General features: G+C 39.5%; 1 protein-coding gene across 4 annotated transcripts in view; it reads left to right on the plus strand.

The window, feature by feature from the left end:
* Positions 1–17,801, plus strand: part of LOC127356577 (brain-enriched guanylate kinase-associated protein) — a 61,708-nt gene that overhangs the window by 16,986 nt on the left and 26,921 nt on the right. For 2 of the 4 annotated variants that reach the window (XM_051388454.1, XM_051388435.1), the window contains exon 2: positions 4,438–4,469. In XM_051388454.1, coding sequence (XP_051244414.1) covers positions 4,438–4,469 — 32 coding nt within the window. Of the gene's footprint in view, positions 1–4,437; positions 4,470–4,528; positions 4,866–16,900; positions 17,144–17,801 lie in introns of those variants that run through there. The other 2 variants (XM_051388444.1, XM_051388462.1) reach the window with 2 other exon arrangements.

Consider the following 17,801-nt stretch of genomic DNA (forward strand, 5'->3'; position numbering starts at 1 on the left):
TTGGCACCAAAATCTGGCATTGGATTTAAATCATGAGGCACAGAATTGTCCAATATGAGTGTAGAAGAAAGTAGTTCCTGTGAATATTTGGTAGGTTTGGTGTTGGACTGACCTTGCTCTTTTTTCTTCCTAATGTCTTTCTCTCAACACCTCTGTTGGCAATAGAAAGGTGTAAACTACCATCTGCTACCATCTCTACTGATATACTTGAAGGTACCAGCTGTTGCCTTTAACCTGATAGAGGGAGTTTTGGCAAAGAAAATAAAATCTGAAACATGCATCTTCAAAACTGTGAACACACACCAGGTTTGCATTAATCAATAATTTATCGTGATTTCTAGAAGTAGTCTAGAGGGAAGTAGTGAGCATACTGTCCATTTGTTACTACACTGTAAAAATGTATACTTTCAATGCTACAAATGGTTGCCTTTGCTGACAAGCTTTTACTGAGAGTGATTTCTAGAATTTATATTTTAAACTTTCAATACACATGATCAAGATGAGGAATGCAGATGCAGATATATGATTTCATTACATCATTGACAGTTACTTTATGTGTTATTTTAAGGGTAATGCTGTGATAATTTTAGGAAATTATGTCAGAGAGCAAGATGCTGCTGTATGTTTCCTCATCATGCTGTAAGAGCAGATGTAGATTGCTGGAAATGAGGAGCCAATTTAAAAAGATTACACAAGCCTCTGATGATCACTCAAGGCTTGGATATAATGTATTACATCACATTCCTCCTTCTTAGCTCAATATTACTCTTCTTATTAGACGCGAATCATTTTTGTTTCGTGTTTTGCTTAATCACCCACTTGTCATACCAAACAAAATCTGCAAACATGATTATTCATTTACGTGATGTGAATGGAGAATTTGAATTATGTGCTCATGCTGTACATGCTCAGGAATGTAGTGCATATGAAGAACATATCCTCACTTTCTTTTCAAACAGACTCAAAATCAAAGCACGACCTGCAATTTGAATGAATCTTGTGCATTTTGATTGCCAGGATGTTCTCAAAGGAGTGCTATGGTAAAGGTCTAAATTACTTCTCATTTAAATGCATTAGCATCTTTCTGCCCTCCGAGCATCTTACAGAGAGATAGCAAAGAGAAAGTATTGGTCCCTTTGGCATGTAATATTAAAAATACATTCAGCCTTATTTACTGCTTGGGTTTCAAACAAATTTCACTATCCTGCCTGGCTGCCTGTGTGAAGGTAGCTAATACATTAATAATTTAAATACTCTCTCCATCTTTTTTTGTGCTTTTGAGCCTCAGGCTTAGAAATGCCACTCAGTACGTGGCCTCTCACACCATGCTGCACTATTGTACAAATACTCTGCTGCTAAATGGGTGGACCTTGACCAATGTCCAGCAGTGAGGAAGGAGGGAGATGTTTGGGATGTAGCCTCCTGTTTAGAAATTCTTCACTGGATGGCAGCTCCCTAGCAACTGTTCAGCAGATGAGTGGGTGTATGCATTGAAAGGAATACATTTGGTATCAAGAGAGAAAACTGCTGTATGTCAGCTTTTCACACAGTTAGTGACTTGAGATCGGGTCATTGGACGGACAAGGAGGGAAAGAAAAAGTATACCCTGAACAGTGGGTGTGCAATCTTGAAAAACATGTATCAAACATACTGTATCTAAATAATTCTACGTACAGTATACGCTAATTTAAGGTAAATCTATGACAAAGCTGCAAATTTGCAGTGCACAGTGCTCTCCAGCTTTTCAAAAACAAGAATGCCCTCCAATAAAATGAGCATGAGACACCCAATAGTAATGTTTAATTAAGTTTAAAGGCTCAATTCTTAATTTTTTTAACGTATACTGTATATTAAAGTTAAACTGACATACATTTTGTGACAGACAGACAATGTTAGAGCCTAGCTGGTGAACATAGAGAAGCCTCTGGAGTTGGTGTGGACCAGGTTGGAGCCAAAAGGAGAGTGAATATTTTACTTAGATTCAGCAGGTGGCCAAAAACATGACTCCAAATGAATGCTGAATGTTGCTCAGTATCTGCTGGATGTATGTAATAAGCTACTGTTTGCTAACAAGCTCGCCATATTAACATACAAGCTGATAATACAGTATTTGTATTATTATAGTATTATTTGTAGAGCTTGTTTTAGCTGGCCAAAAAGTGGCCAAGAGTAAGATTTTAGTCCTGTTGATTTACCGATGCCTGTAGAAAAAGAGTAAACTATGTCTCAGTATATAAGGCAACCGAAAAAGGAGGGGGGCTTAGATTGTTGATTTAAAGGTCCAGTGTGTAACATTTAGGAGGATCTATTGGCAGAAATTGAATATAATATTCATTGGTATGTTTTCATTAGTGTGTAATCACCTGAAAATAAGAATTGTCCACCATGTTGAACAACCATGTTTTTGCAGTAGCATAGAATGGACAAACCAAGCACTGGCACTAGTTATGGCCATACGTGTTTTTCGCGTTGTTTCTCCTTTGCGCTTGGAAAGGGAGGGTGAAGCGAGCTGCTATCTCTAGATGCCACTACATCTTACACCATGGATTTGATTAACAAAAACAACAATGTCAACCATGTTATCTGACAGTAATACTAAACTCATAAATGAAGGCATGACCATTACTGGTGTGAACTAACTGTAACCAGCATCTGATGGTGGTCACGTCACCCTTCTTTTAACATTTATATCACAGATTATACCAATATTTTAGCACCAGCAAAATAAAGGCCTTTTTCACTGAATGAATGTACATCCATAGTAGCTGCAGCTTCAGTTTATCATTCAGAGATGCCTTCCAGGAATGCCGATCCACTCCTCCTACCTCTCTCTAGGCTTGCCCTCCCCGCACAGATGGATGATGGGATGGAGGGATGGACAGAGGGGATTACTGAGCGTTGTCTCATTCAGTAGCTGTATGAGTCATCCTGCTGTATCACTAGCACTGTTTGTAACACCCACACATCACCACGACGCACAGCATACACGTGCTCACACACACTGCACTCTTACGAACCGTATGTTGAAGCTGTGTACCTGTGACATTCATTATACCTCACTGAATCCTCGACCATAAGTCCTGAGACCGGCTGGAACTGCATGCAACTTGACACACACAAACACCTGCAAACACACAAACTCTGCTCCTGCAGCACTAACAATGCAGAAACAGTACCTGCTTTCCTGAGCTTCAGTATAAAGTTCATGAACATAAATTGGTGATGGTTTTATTACTTAAGCAGTACTGTCAAATTATTATTTTAGTTTTAGTTTTGGACCTCCACTACACATACATGCTGTGCAATGTAAACTATGGTCCAGGGAATGCACTGAGTAATTGGTTCTGCACCAAAGAATTAAGCCCAAGTGAAAATGTGAATGGTGAATGCTCTTGTGAAATCCATTTCATGCATAATTCATGTGCATCAAACAAATGTGTGCCAACAAGGACCTTTTCTCACATTCATCTCTAAGAATTTCCACACATGAAGACGTGATGGAGCATAACTGAGTGGAGTGGGGTGTCACCTCCCTCTTGATCCATGTGATATTTTATATGTTGTATTATATTAAAGGAACAGATCTTGATATATATGTGTATTCATTTTATTTTCTGTCAAGTTGGATGAAAAGATTTCCTCTCCTATGTTTGTATGTTGATGAAGAACACCAAAGCTAGCTTGGCTTAAAGACTGGAAACAGGGGCAAACAGCGAGCTTGAAAAACTTGTTGCTTCAAGAAATGATAAATTGTATTAATTGGTGAGGTTTAGAGATGCCAGAAGACAGATTTTCTGGTAATCTTGGGACAGAGCCAGGCTAGCTGTTTCCATATTTGCAGTGTTTAAGCTACGCTAGCCCACAGACAGCTGTTGGTAGCTAATGTAAAAACATGAGAGTGGTATCAGTCTTCTGATATAACTCTCGGCAAGAAAGCCAAGAAGTGTATTTCCATTCTTTTAAACTGACTTTCATAAAAATAAATAAATAAATAAAAAAAAAAATAAAACTATTATTCAGCCTTATTTACCTTCTTACTTTTCCTGCTGGAACTTTCCATTTTCTATTTCCCATCTTTTGTGTTTCTCTTCTCTCCTTTCAACAACTACAGTATGTAAGTCTGCCTCTCACCCTTGGGCACTTTCTCTCCATTTCTGCAGCACACAGCATTTTTCTTTTGAACTGTTAATCTGTCATTTCTTGCTCTGTCTCTCTCCCTCCTCCCTCTTTCACTTAATGCTCTCAATGGTGATATAGTATGTGTGCCCAGAGTGAGAAATAATGGATATATTTGTTTGTCGAGACAGACACTCTGAGAGCTCGTTAAACACCAGATAAGAGGTACTCCACAGCATGCAGTGGCAGCAGCGGTGCCAGATAAATCTGCTTGATAAATAAATATAATCATTTTACCCTCTCTTTTTCTCTTCCTACCAGGAATCTGATGGAGAGATGCAGCATGACACAAGGTTAGCCACTTTCACTTTTACGTACTCTCCTCCCGGCAGTGACACCACCACACCTCTCTCTCTCTCTCTCTCTCTCTCTCTCTCTCTCTCTCTCTTCCTCTCTCTTCTTCTTCTTCTTCTCTCCATCACTCCCATAACCCCTCCTCTTCCCATACACCTCCTCCTGCTCCATTCAATTCTCAGCTCCCTCTTTCACTTTCTCTCTCTCTCTCTCTCTCTCTCTCTCTCTCTCTCTCTCTCTCTCTCCCTCTCTCCCTCACTCTCTCTGCCTACCAGCCTGTCTCCAGTCAGAATTAGAGGAGGCTTTTTCTAAATGCATGCCGCTCTGAGGGGATGCACAGGCACATGAATATTGTGATCTTATCTGCTGAAAATGAGGCGAAAAGCATATAAACGGTAAGGCAAGAAAGAGGAGAAGTGCATGCTTGGTTTTATTAGCTGCTCTGAGACAAATGTGTGTAGTTGCTTTGCCACACTTATGAAAATGATGATTGTTATGAGTGCTCTACTGTAGCTGTTGTGCCGTTCTGTCCATGTGTTGCATAGTCTTTGTGAGTGCTTTAACAAAAGGGTTGGGTAGACAGCTGTGCATTCAACAGTACAGCATGTTTGGAGAATATGAATACATGTTGTGCAACGTGTTCGAGTAAACTGGTGCTTTTTGTCAATGTAATCTCTGCAGCAAAGGAAGTGAGGCTAGACTGTTTGGTTCAAGTAAATCTGCATTGTTTTTTGTGTTTTTTTTTTGTTTTTCAATTCAGCTGTCATTTGGATTATACTGGCGTGAGAATAATGAGGCGCCAAATGTTTTCACAGCCCTCAATTAACTCTCATACTCATTCACTGGGCAAGATGATACCACAGAGAGGCAATTATGGCTGAACAAGTGCATCATGAGAGAGAAAGTTGTTCTCATTAAACCAAACTCCTCACCTTGTATAGATTAAGAGAAAGAGAGAGAGAGCAAGAAAGGTAAATCCATATTTTACTTGATGAGTTGAGAAAAGACACGTGATTATTTAATATTTCAGCGTGTGACTCATGGAGTCTTCTTCCATATGTTGCCCTAAGGTGGCTTTATAATCTGCATGTCAGCGTATTATGATTATAACATCTAGAAGTTAATTGCTTTCACCTCCAGTCTTAACCTCAAGCAAGTGAGGAAACATTGATTTTTGGAGATGATCCCCGCTTCCTGTTACATAATTAAAGCAAACAGCACCCCAGATAAGGTGCTGTCCAGAGGGAAACTTTAGGTCTTTGAAGTGAGTTTCCAACATCCTGTACAATTGAAACAGCTTTAATTAATCCGGTGGGGAAAAAAACGAAAGAAATGTGAACAATGAGTGCTTACCCTTTTGGCACTGCAGTGTTGTTTTTTGCATTATGAGCGTATGTAATTAATGTATCATTACTTCAAAGATGGCAGTAAAATGAAATCCAGCAAGCTTTACTATAGTGCTGTATATTCCATGAGAGGCAATCCAAGTTTACAAATACTACATTTATTCAACCAGTCTCATCAGATCAAAACAAGTCAATTTGGAACAAAAGCATAATTCAGAACAGGTTTTCTGGTGATATGAACAAAACCCTACAGAAATATTTGGCCATTCTAACAGCCAAACACTTAAATGGATCCAAAAATTTGAATTAACAAGTCTTGAAGTCTGTCCAAACAAATCATCAGCTCCACCAAACCCCAGCAGCACGCCATGCACTGCTCCTCCTCAGTTTTCTGAAATGATTCTTGTCATAGATAATAAGCCAAAGCATACGACCAAAGGCTGTTTTGTTCTTTACTTGTAAGCTGAATTAGATCGATGCCAAATAAATTGAGATCATCGTGCACTGACAAAACATTACGAACTCACTGTCCTCACACGAAGAATGCACAATATGAAAAGCACAGTGAAGAAGAAATATGAAGAGATAATTAGCCTCATAAAAGTCACTTTTAATGTAGATAATTAAAACTTTGTGGTAATTCGCCTATTTTCCATCCTGTTCAAATTTTCCGCTTCAAAGTTTTGTGTATGGTAAATTGCTATAATTACTATTCTTTTATTTTTAGATCATTAATCATCATCATCTTTATGAGGCGATTCACTGATCCTCTTCACTTGTACCAGTCAGATAGAGGAGATGCCGAACTTTCCAAAAAAAGTGCGACACAAATGTAATTGTCAAACTGAAATTCAAAGCCAAAAATTTGGGCCACATTATGATCTCAAAAATTGACACTGTGCCCCTTAAGTCAAAAGAAAACCATTTAACTCTTTAAGTATTACTTTCTGTAAACAAGAAGAACATCCTCACTCAAAAAGAATTTGATGAGTTTCCATGAGTCCAAGGATAGTGGAAGTTTCTTTGTAATTCACAGCTGCTGAGTTTAGTTTTGGATAAACCAAGGGATCCGTCCTCTGGTTCTAAGGCCAGCCAGAACAGCCAGATACATAAAGAGCATGAAGTAAAAAAAGCTGTATTGTCTCCATATTAGTTGCTTTAATTAGGTCTCTACAACTGTTTCAGCCCACCTTCATCAGCTGTATCTACCCATGATCCTACACAAACCCCTGGAAGACACCACTAGCCCACTGGGCTTCACTCTGACTTTGAGGAATATACCTAAAGAGGCTATGTTTGTTCATCTCTCCTGTCATTTCCCTAAGCTAGGCACGTAGTATCAGAAAGCAGATGCTATATGAAGGCTCCCTTCAGGTTAGCCTGGAGCAGATTTCCACCTCCCGACTCTCATTCTTCTGTCTAATTATTTCTAAGACGATGAGATCAGAGATTTATGCAGAAGCCATTTGTGAGGGTGGGCTACTGTAGCATCTGGAAGCGGTTGATCAGGGATCTGCCTTGGAGCATACTCAAGGGGTGCACATGTATCTGCATTCTCTGATTTAGACCCCTGTAAATCACATGTCTAAGTCTTAAAACTCCTTCTCTGTCTTTGACTTCCCACCTCACCACCCTCGTCATTCCCTGGACTATTGGAGATACGCCTGTCTGACACACAGCATTTATATGGCTCTGTCAAAGCCAACAGGACAGGGTCAGCTGAGCAACATAAGCCTCTGGAGCACCCATACAGTGGACCTTAAAGGGCCTTTTAAACACAAAGTCTATGTACTGTGTGTCAGAAGAGTAGGATGTGTGGCATTTTAATGTGACATATAAAATACAGGGGATAGAGCTCTTACACACATAGGTTTTAACTTGATCTCACTGCCCCCATACAGGTTATTTTAGCTCTGACAAATTATATTTTCTTGTTCTTGCAGCTCATTAATGCATTAGCTTCAGTTCTGATCTCCCTTGTTCAGCGTCATGGTTCAGAGACTGCTTCTATTATATCCACAATAATTTGTTGATACAGCCCATGTTGTGTGTCGGACTGTAAAAAACATGCTGTTTCACCAGACAAGAGGAAAAGACTTTTTGTCAGACACATACGATCAAAGACACGTAGCAGTTTTACGAGCTACATGTTGAACAAACTGTGCACTTATTGCACCCATTACACCTCAGTAAATACTTCATAGCACCCTGGAGGGCCATGCATGTGGCCGTATGTTCAGCCTACATGCACACAATCTCACCAACCCCTGGCTGCCTCCTGCAGTGTAATGCATGGTGGATTTCCAGATGTCCAATCTGGGCTATGATGATAAAGAGAAAGGGCTCGAAGGTGAAAAGGGCAGGATTCTTTCTTCAAAGGCGAAATCCAGTCGTCATGGCCCTTTGTACCTCATTGTGCTCTGCAGTGCTGAGCTGAGCTACTGTACAACATATGCTGGGGAGGGAAAGGATCCTATAAACTGTAATATCCGAATTCAGTTTCAGGATTTTCTGTGCTTTAAAGCAACTATAATCAGTATGTTTCAATCAATCATATGACTCTGGAAAAAGTCGTTAGTAGTGACAAACCTACAGAGAATGATCACCTGACTCTGCAGTTCCCCTGAGCTCTGTAAAGGTTGTTTTTTTGGACCACAGCTTTACTGTTTTGGTTCATTCTCACCTCTCTCATCACCAGTGGTGTTTTTGCTCAGCACTAAATGACAGAGTTGGCAACTAGCTGGTGACCATATAGTGGAGCATTTAGCAGCAAAAGAGCCAGATATTTCCCTCATTATGTAGAGACTAAAAACAGAGCTAAAAGGAGAGCATGCACTATTAAGTGGCCAGAAACATGACTTCAAATGAATGTTACTTGTTATCTGCTGATATAGGCAACTGTTTGCTACCAAGTTCGCTGTATCAGGTTGAAGGTAATGATATGTTGGTGTGTTAAATAAGTGCAGGTTTGAATAACTATAAATCTTATATAAAGGCATCTATGCGAGAACTACAAATAAGATTTTATTGATCCCGCGCAGGAAAAGAAGATTTATAGCAAATTTGCTAATTGCAAAATCACAAGTATTTGTTAATTTACCAAAATATTGGACAGATTCAAAATTGTGACCTGATGGTGGCACTAGATGAAACGTTAAGGGATCACAAAAGTTATTACAATTCATCCTGAGGGGGACATGAATGTGTGCACCAAATGGCAATCTGTCCGACAGTTGGTCAGATATTACAGTCTGGACCCAAGTGGTGGACCAACAGACGAACATTTCCATCCCTAGAGCCTAGAGATAAAAAGTGAGCATTTACTGTTGGCAAAATGAGGCATAACAAAGAAAAATATACCGAATACAACACACATCAAACATGAATAGTATCCATTAAATCATCAGGAGCAGTTGCTTTATAGATCTATAAAACACGTCTCTGTCTGCATGGTGTTGTATCTTAACAGTCTGTGAGGCGATTACTTCTTGTCCTCCGCCAGGCTGGGAGCACAGGTATGTCACGACTGTGTTGTCGTGGCAACCTCACTGAAGACTGAATTTATTCTCATTCACTGTATTTTAACAATGAAGAAACTGAGAAATCTTAACTCAGGCTGTGGTCTTAACACATAAACGTATAAATTGTGTGAATCATCCTTTCAGTACATTACCGCTTACTCTTCTCTCTCTCTCTGTCTGACTATTGTTGCTTGTTTGAAAGGTTATGAAGGGGTGAAGAGCACAGTGAACTGCTGGCCTGCGGCACTGTGTAGCTCTAGAGCCATAATATTATCTATTTATGTCAGGAAACACAGATAGAAAGAGACAGAGAAGACATTTTGTCAATACATAAAGGTACAGCAATATGAAACATAAAATCTTTATCAAATTTGTTAATTTCACTGTTTTTACTACCAGGCAGGTTGTTGCAAAAATAGGAGTCAAAATTTAAAAAGATCTCACAGTTGTGCCCTTGGCTAGAAAAGGAATTACATTTAGGAGGGCTGGAGTTGTTTTTCTTGATGAGAAGGGAAACATCTTTGGAATTAAAGGTGACTTGAACTTCATTTGACCTGATGAATCTAAAGTCTATTACATTGTCCAAGTTGTTGCCCAGAAGGAATGCTGGAAAATATATTTTCCAGTCTAGGTCCACTCTGAAGCTTTGTCAGTCTTCAGCAGACACTGAAGGGTTTTTTTTCATCTGTTAGCCATAAAGAAACCTGCACAATGTCAAGAGGAATCTTTTCAGAACATGTTTATGCCTTTGTGTTATTGATAAGGATAAAAGTGAAATTCAAGGCAAGTGATTCGGCTGTATCCACACTGTCAGTGCTTCAAATCCTCCTGTATGTAACTCTCATTCTTCTAATCTAATTCTCATTCGTCTTCTTCAAACCTTTCAAAAGTGGAATTGTGCAAAGGCTTGTTGAATTGAAGGAGAATTGTGATTTAAAGCTCTTCCTCTGGGGCACGCAGTCTTTCCAGAAAACATTTCTTCTTTGTTTTAATTGTTGAGCTTATTTGACAGAATTTTTGAGCGGCACAGAAAGAAGATGTTGAAGAAGTTGGTGTTTTAGCCTGAGGCCAGTCTTATGCTGATTGCACAATCGCTGTATATCTAATGACTAAAGTTCTTCACAGGCCTAAAACTGAGACAAGAGCTCAGCCCAGACCTGACTGAACACAACTGGTACTGCCATATTTCAGACCCAAACACAACTAAAGCTATAGTTTTCTTTATGTCATCCATTACCAAGTGTCTCTTTCAATCTTCCCTCTCAACATTTTATACCTACTTTCAAAACTTGACATGCAATCAGAAATACAATCGGCACATTCAAAGAGATAAGAGAGACATTTCTTAATAAATTACAAACCGAAACATGTCCCGAGAAAATGTTAGGTGAATTAAATCATAAAACTTTACAATGTAAGGTTTGTCAAACTTTAAGTTTAACTCTCCACAAACTTCCACTCTCCACCATTTTGTGCAGGTAGCATATGGTCAACTTTTGGGAGCTTGAAAAGACTGCCTTCAGTTTTATATTGAGGGATTCAATCATACAGACCTGTGATCCAAAAAAGTGATATGACAGAGACTGAAAGCTGCAGAAAGAGCTTTACAAGGAGTCCTTCGATTAAGCGTTACTGTATAATTGTTTTCACAGTTTGTGTTAAGTACTTCCTGCAACTATGGTGGTCATAATGTTATGCAGCCACATACTCAACAAACTGTAATGCACTGTGTGTTCTGACACCTTTCGATCAGAACTTTTTCAGCAGTTTGAGCTACAGTAGCTCTGCTGTTGGATCGGACCACATGGGCCAGCCTTCGCTTTCCCATGTGCATCAGTGAGCCTCAGTCGCCCATGACCCTGTCTCTGGTTCACCTCTTTTGCTTCCTTGGACCACTTTTGATAGTTACTGACCACTGCAGACCAGGAACACCCCACAAGAGCTGCAGTTTTAGAGACTGGAGATCAATTTGGCCCTTTCAAAGTCGCTCAAATCCTTACACTTGCCAATTTTTCCTGCTTCTAACACATCAACTTTGAGGACAAAATGTTCACTTGCTGCCTAATATATCCCACCCACTGACAGTAGCCATGATAATGAGATAGTCAGTGTTATTCACTTCACCTGTCAGTGCTCATACTGTTATGTCTGATCGGTGTATATAATAAATTGCTACCAAAATAATGTGTAAAATTGACAGTTAAACTTGTTGTTTAGCCTCTGTCGGGTTGGACCAGTCAGATCCAGTGTCTTATGCTGTGCTGTGCCAGATGGTGGTGCAGTCAATGCAAAGATATATTGCACTTGCGAGTGTAATAGAGGAGGTTTAAATTTGACTATGAGGAGCTGTGAGTTGCCAGTACTACACTGTAATAAGTATGGTTTGGCAGCAGTTACAGATGGAGCTGAAATTGACTCCCAATTTAAAGTGCAGTACATCTCTTAAAGGTTTTCCAGCGTTTAATTCAGTGATTGCCATGTGAAGCTTTTCCACTGAGGCAAAATGTTTTTTAAGTCACTCAGCTTAGAATAAACTAATCAGAGGTTTGTTTTATGGGTAAATTAACTCCTACCATTCCTAAAGCCTTGAAGGAGTCAAACAACAGTCAGGTTCCCACATGAACATTGTATTGCATTATAATGCTGTAATCGTTCCTTTATGATTATACAGGATATTCTAAGATCCCTTTCTAATGCGCATTGTAAGTGATGGAGGACAAAATCTTAAGTCCTCGCTCTGTGTAAAAATGTATTCAAAGCTGTGCTGCAGTTGAGTTAATATGAGGCTTCCACTTTCTGAATTAGTCAAATCAAGTAGGTATCTCTCAAAATTAAAGCCTTTTCAGTATGAAATTCACTCTTCACTTATTCAGTCGTTGACTTGAAAAAGAGAAGAACCTATGCACCAGCCCTGAACTGCAAAACACACACACACACACACCACAGCTTGATGAGGAAAAAGATCCCCTGTGGTGCTTCCTGCTGTGGCCCCCCGATGTGATCTTATCTGATCAGGAATAGTGTGAAATATGCCTACAAATTGTCAAAATTGATTGAACGCTCGCTGTTTCTTCTGAACCTTGTTACACAAAACTAACACACGCTATTATTCACACGAATAAAACTTTATTGCTATGACTGACGTGCTGTTTAAAAGGCTATGGATACATGAAGGAGCTGGAGGGAGTTTGATGAGTCACAGCCCAGCGGGGGAAACTATTCATTATCGGTTAATTTATCCCCAGGAGCTTTTTGTGTTGGAAAACAGCATTACGGTTGCAAATCCCAACAGAGAATTCAGATATATTTGCTGTCGGGCCTTGAACTGTGTTTGACAAATTACCTGCAAGAACATGGTTGGGTTTGATACGTATATATGTTACTGTACATCAAGTTCCTGATTTATACTCTGATCACAAGTTAATCACTGCAAATGTTATCAATGACATCTTTAGCTGATTTGATTCAACCTCTCTGGTGGTCAGGTAAAACTGATTCTTCAGGCATTTATTATAAGGAGTTAGAGCTCTTACTAGTTTCAAGGCCAGCAAGTTCCTCCCTTTTACCCACTTAAGGTTGAGTCTCTTTTGATATGTAGATAGAAAATAAAGAAGAGATAAACAGTGTGGGGATGGCGCCTCAGTTGCAGTTCTTGTCTTCAGGCAGCAAACTGTGTTGACTAGTCATCATCATTGCTCTGGTGACTTAATCCACAGAGCTGTTTTTCTGGCCGCTGGTAGTGGAGCATGCACAGGAGACTGTTGTATTTCTGGAGTCTTGCATCAGAAGAAATAACACAACACATGGCTCTCAAGTAGAGCCCCAACCACTGTGGTAGACCATACCAAGGGGAAAAGCAGTAAAATTGTAAAATGATGTGGCTAATTATCAACATTTCTGCTCATGTTTCGTCTCTTTTGGCTTTCAGGCTGTTTGAGTTGTATCCTTTTGAGTTATTCAGCAGTTTAAATGCATCAGAAGGAATCAGTCTGATTAATTACAACTTATTATTATTGTTGTTTTGGCCATTACTGAGTTAATTGCTAAGGTCTGTGAATGCAGCAGCAGTGCTAGAGATAAGTCAAACGAGGCAAGAAACATGGTCAGATAATCATAAAATCTGCGAGGTTAGCCAGACATATTTGAAAGACAAAACAAAACAATACAATTATTATGTGCCCGTCAGCTTTGTAGGTGTCCTGTGCAATGAATATTAGGAATATTACCAACATTTTCAGTGGGCTTACTTTCAATTTTACCTACAAATAATGTGGTGAGACATTGCCTATGAAATATGTTCGACTTTGAATCTCGTTTCCTTTCGACCTTGATCACAATCTTTTCTTCCTCTTAAAGTACACGTTTTTGTGCGTTATTAAACCTTACTGAAAAAGACATTTTGGGAAGCAAGTTTTGTTTTACGGGCTGTAGCCATATGAGATAGTGGTATAGATCATCTCACTAGCAAATAAGCATATTTCCCGAAATGTCGAAACTATTTCTTTAACAAAATAGTTTTTTGTGCCTAAAACATGAGCACATTCACTGTTGTATGAAAATATGGTGGCAGGTCAGAAAACTGTCATACTGACCTTTTTTTTTATTTTAAAGACACTGAGAAACTACCTTTTTGGAGGACTTGTTTAAAGTGGTTTAGAAAGTTTTGCTTAACTGTTAACTTGTTTACTTATGGTCTGACCTCTGGTTTCTCTCTTTCCCCACCTGACTTCTCTGCAACAATGTCACCGTGCAGCACAGCAATTTCTTTGTTTACTACATTGTCATATTAAGCAATATAAATTACGGCCAAAACAACAAAAAATAACACCTTCTAAGCTGCAACATGAAGGTTTAGTGTTTACAGTAGATGAGGTGCTTGTGTCTCTGTGAGCTGCTCGCTTAAATAGCAGGGATGGCAATGCAGCCATTAAAGTTTAATATCCTCATTTGGTCACTGTGAATAGTATATCTGGCAGGCAGTGGCTCTACCTCACTCACCTCCCGTGGCTCATTACAAGTAAATCAACCTGCCGGCACCAGAAGGGCTCCCCATTGTAGATCCGAGATGGATGCTGGCTAGTTGTGACCTTTAGTAGGTTTTGCATTAGGGTTTTTTTTTTTCTAATTTAAACTGGAGTCACTTGCTGTTCGAGTCATTTTCATGAAGGAGAGAAACTATACAGGCAGAGCGGGGAGTGAAAACTGTCTGCCTGAAGTAGGTTATAGTCTACAACAACCATTTGCTGTACTCCCTGTAGTGTGCATTGTCTGATCATTATGACAAGTTGTAACACGTGGGGAAAGTTTTTCAGGTTATTCGTTTCCATCCTCACTACAGACTCCTCTTAATACTTGTGAGAGAACGCTGTAGAGAGGAAAGTGTGCTTGATTTACTTATATTTTGCTGTTCTGAGTTCCTTTGGCAGTGCAGAAACAGCAGTAAGCCTATAAAGAGGTTCTCTGAGGACTAAGATGTGTTCCTTCATGTGGATAGTGTTTACCTTACCAAACAACACCTGAGGCCCCAAGATCTGCTGTTTATCCCCCTGGGGGAGGTGTTATGATACAGTGAGGGTACAGTATTTCATATGCACTGCAGGGAGCATCTGAGATTCTGTTTGTGCATGTGAGGATGGATTCTATGCAACCCCACTTCTTTACTAATTCAGCAACTATTTCTCTCTCTCTGTGTGTGTGTGTGTGTTCTCTCTCTCTCTCTCTCTCTCTCTCTCTCTCTCTCTCTGTGACTTGCAGATAAGAAAATGGCTATAGCAACAGTGTTTCCAGAAACTGCCATTGTTTCCTGAGCCAGTGTTGAAGGGAGATTAAAAATAATAAGTAGTGGTGCCATTAGAAATGGCGGCAGGCGACAAAACATTCATTCCAGTTTGTTGTTGAACTGCTACCCTGCCACTCTGCAGGGACTGATAAAAGTTATGCTGCTGGCAACCCCTGTCTCTATTTATGCATTTATGCTTACTTGGCTCTTAAGGACAAGACATAGTGGTTTTTAAAAGGTAAATATATGGACTTATTGAAATGTTTGTGCACCAGTTAGTCTGTCCCCTTTCGGTCTCCTTCATGGGACCTTATTTGGGAAAAAATATATATGGTAGTCAACGGCGAGAGACAGGTAACATTTTTGATACTCTACTCTATCATGATATGCGCAATTTACGCAACTTTGGGTGTGTAATTACGTATTTTCACAGTCTTACACCCGGTCCACACTGCCTGCATCTGCAGTGCATGGCAGAACATCTCTCTTTGTATTTTGACGCTCATTTAAACAGATTAGGCAGCCACACGGCTCATTAGGGCAGTGCAACGCTACACTAGACAGTTGAAGTCTTGTCTATTTTTTGGTTGCAACATTGTGTCACCACTTGACTTTTAACTGTTTCCAGCTGACTCATTTAAAAAACAAAAATCCCATAAAAATGTTTCAAATATGCACATGATGGCTACACACATAATAGAATGCTAAAAGACTTGATGCTAAAGCTAAGTTAAGCAGTTAACATCCTCACTAGCAGATGAACATTGCAGTGTTATAGTCCTTATATTATAAGAATATTACTTTGTGTTTATGTAACACTGTTAATCCAAATCCAATAATAACATAATATAACATATATGTAATTTCCAGAAAACCGTTGTTAATAGCGACACCAGTTACAATTATATTAACAATAACGTCACTATCTGCAATGCAAAACATGCAGAGAAATCCAAAGTTTGACAGACCATGCTCGGGGGAGCACTCTGGGAAGAAGTCGTCTGTTTTTCTCTTAATAAATCTTGTCATTTTCAGGAGCAAATTTGACATTTTTGATTTATAACATCACGTTGATAGCTAATGGACACTGATATCAACAAGACTCATCAAATGCAGCTGGATGAAGAAAGATGTACAACTATAAAGGTTTATTCTGACAGTTTATGCTCGCTAGTGGTAGGTTATTAAGTTCTTATGGAGCAGGGGACATGAGTTCAAGCCCCAGCACCTCAGATCAATGACGAAGGATGGAAATGGAAACACATGCGCATTCGTCATAACACTGATTTATTGAGGAATAACCTCTGTGGTCAGCTGGCCAATAACTCACTATCCCATAGGGTCCTGCAGTTTGTGGTAGCTGCTTTCAATTGTTCCCAACAAGAGAGAGAAGTAAATAATGAAAAATGTGGCTCAGGTGAAATCACAGGTGAAATATTAATGTGTTTTTTCTTTAACAGTGTACCTGGTGATGGTTGTATTTTAGAAAATCAATTGTGCTTATATTTTGCATTATAGGAAAAATATTTAAAGATCTGTGTGCATTGGTATTTCAATGGCAAGTGTGAAGTTCAGCTGGAGGTACAATAATTCCAAGTATTACATACTATTTAAGTTTGTTTACTGAACTTATCTAATTGATCCCCCAGCTCTGCTTCGTCATACCAAACTGGCTCATTTTCTGAATGCACACAAAATCTCTGTTTTTCTCTTGAGTCAACAGAACTAAATGTGCTGCTAAATCTGTGGGACTTCAAAGCTGTTTTTCTCTGCTCTCTTGCCAGGGTCATCACAGATAGCCAACTCCTATCTGCCTCCCCAGGCAAGACTTAGAGCTTTGACTGTTGGTTTGTGGTTAGAGTTCAAACTTGGCTTCAACATTCAGCCGACCAGCAGCAGCAGCAGCAGCAGTGGCAACAACTATACACACATGAGAGCCGAGGCAGAGAGAAAAATATGAAAAAGATATATATTGGCAAAACTGCCCTTAAAACACAGAGAAATGGTTGCAAACACCCGAAAAGAAGGTAAGATGAGTCAGTCTGGGGAGCGTTTTAAACTCTAAACATCAGCTTCATTATTGGGAAATCCATTTCATTCATTTTGACTAATGGAAATGGATTCTTATTGGGAGGTCATGACCATTAAAAAGCCATTAAAAACATAATGCAGCATCTATCCATTCCCAACATTCATCTTCATATCACTTGTCATGTATCAGCTGACATCTACATCCACGTTTATGCTAACAACCGTCTTATACATCTGGATACAGACAAAAAAAGCTTAATACCCTAAAAAAAAATAACCAATCGCTGTGAGCTCAGACTTAATTAAACTGGCATTACATAGTGATAAGAGCCCAGAGCAATTTTCACATAGCTCTCTGGCTCCTTGCCATGGGATTTTACAACATCACTTGCAGCTGTTAGACAGCAGAGAGGTTGTAAAGATTTTGTTTTGTTGTAGCGCCAGGCGAGCGGAGTGGGCTGAACGTGCAGGTCTCAGCATATTGGATACGCTCTTCAGTGTCTCATATATCTGTCTGCCTGTCTGTCCAATGAATAGCTCAACAGTTTGGGAAATACGCTTATTTGCTTTCTTTGCAACATCTCTATAGTATCTGGCTATAGCACAGGTTGCCAGATAGAAACTGCGAGCACATGCTTGGGTTTTAGTCTTTGG

The sequence above is a fragment of the Dicentrarchus labrax genome, unplaced genomic scaffold (genome assembly GCF_905237075.1).
Source record: "Dicentrarchus labrax unplaced genomic scaffold, dlabrax2021, whole genome shotgun sequence".
Taxonomy (NCBI): domain Eukaryota; kingdom Metazoa; phylum Chordata; class Actinopteri; family Moronidae; genus Dicentrarchus; species Dicentrarchus labrax.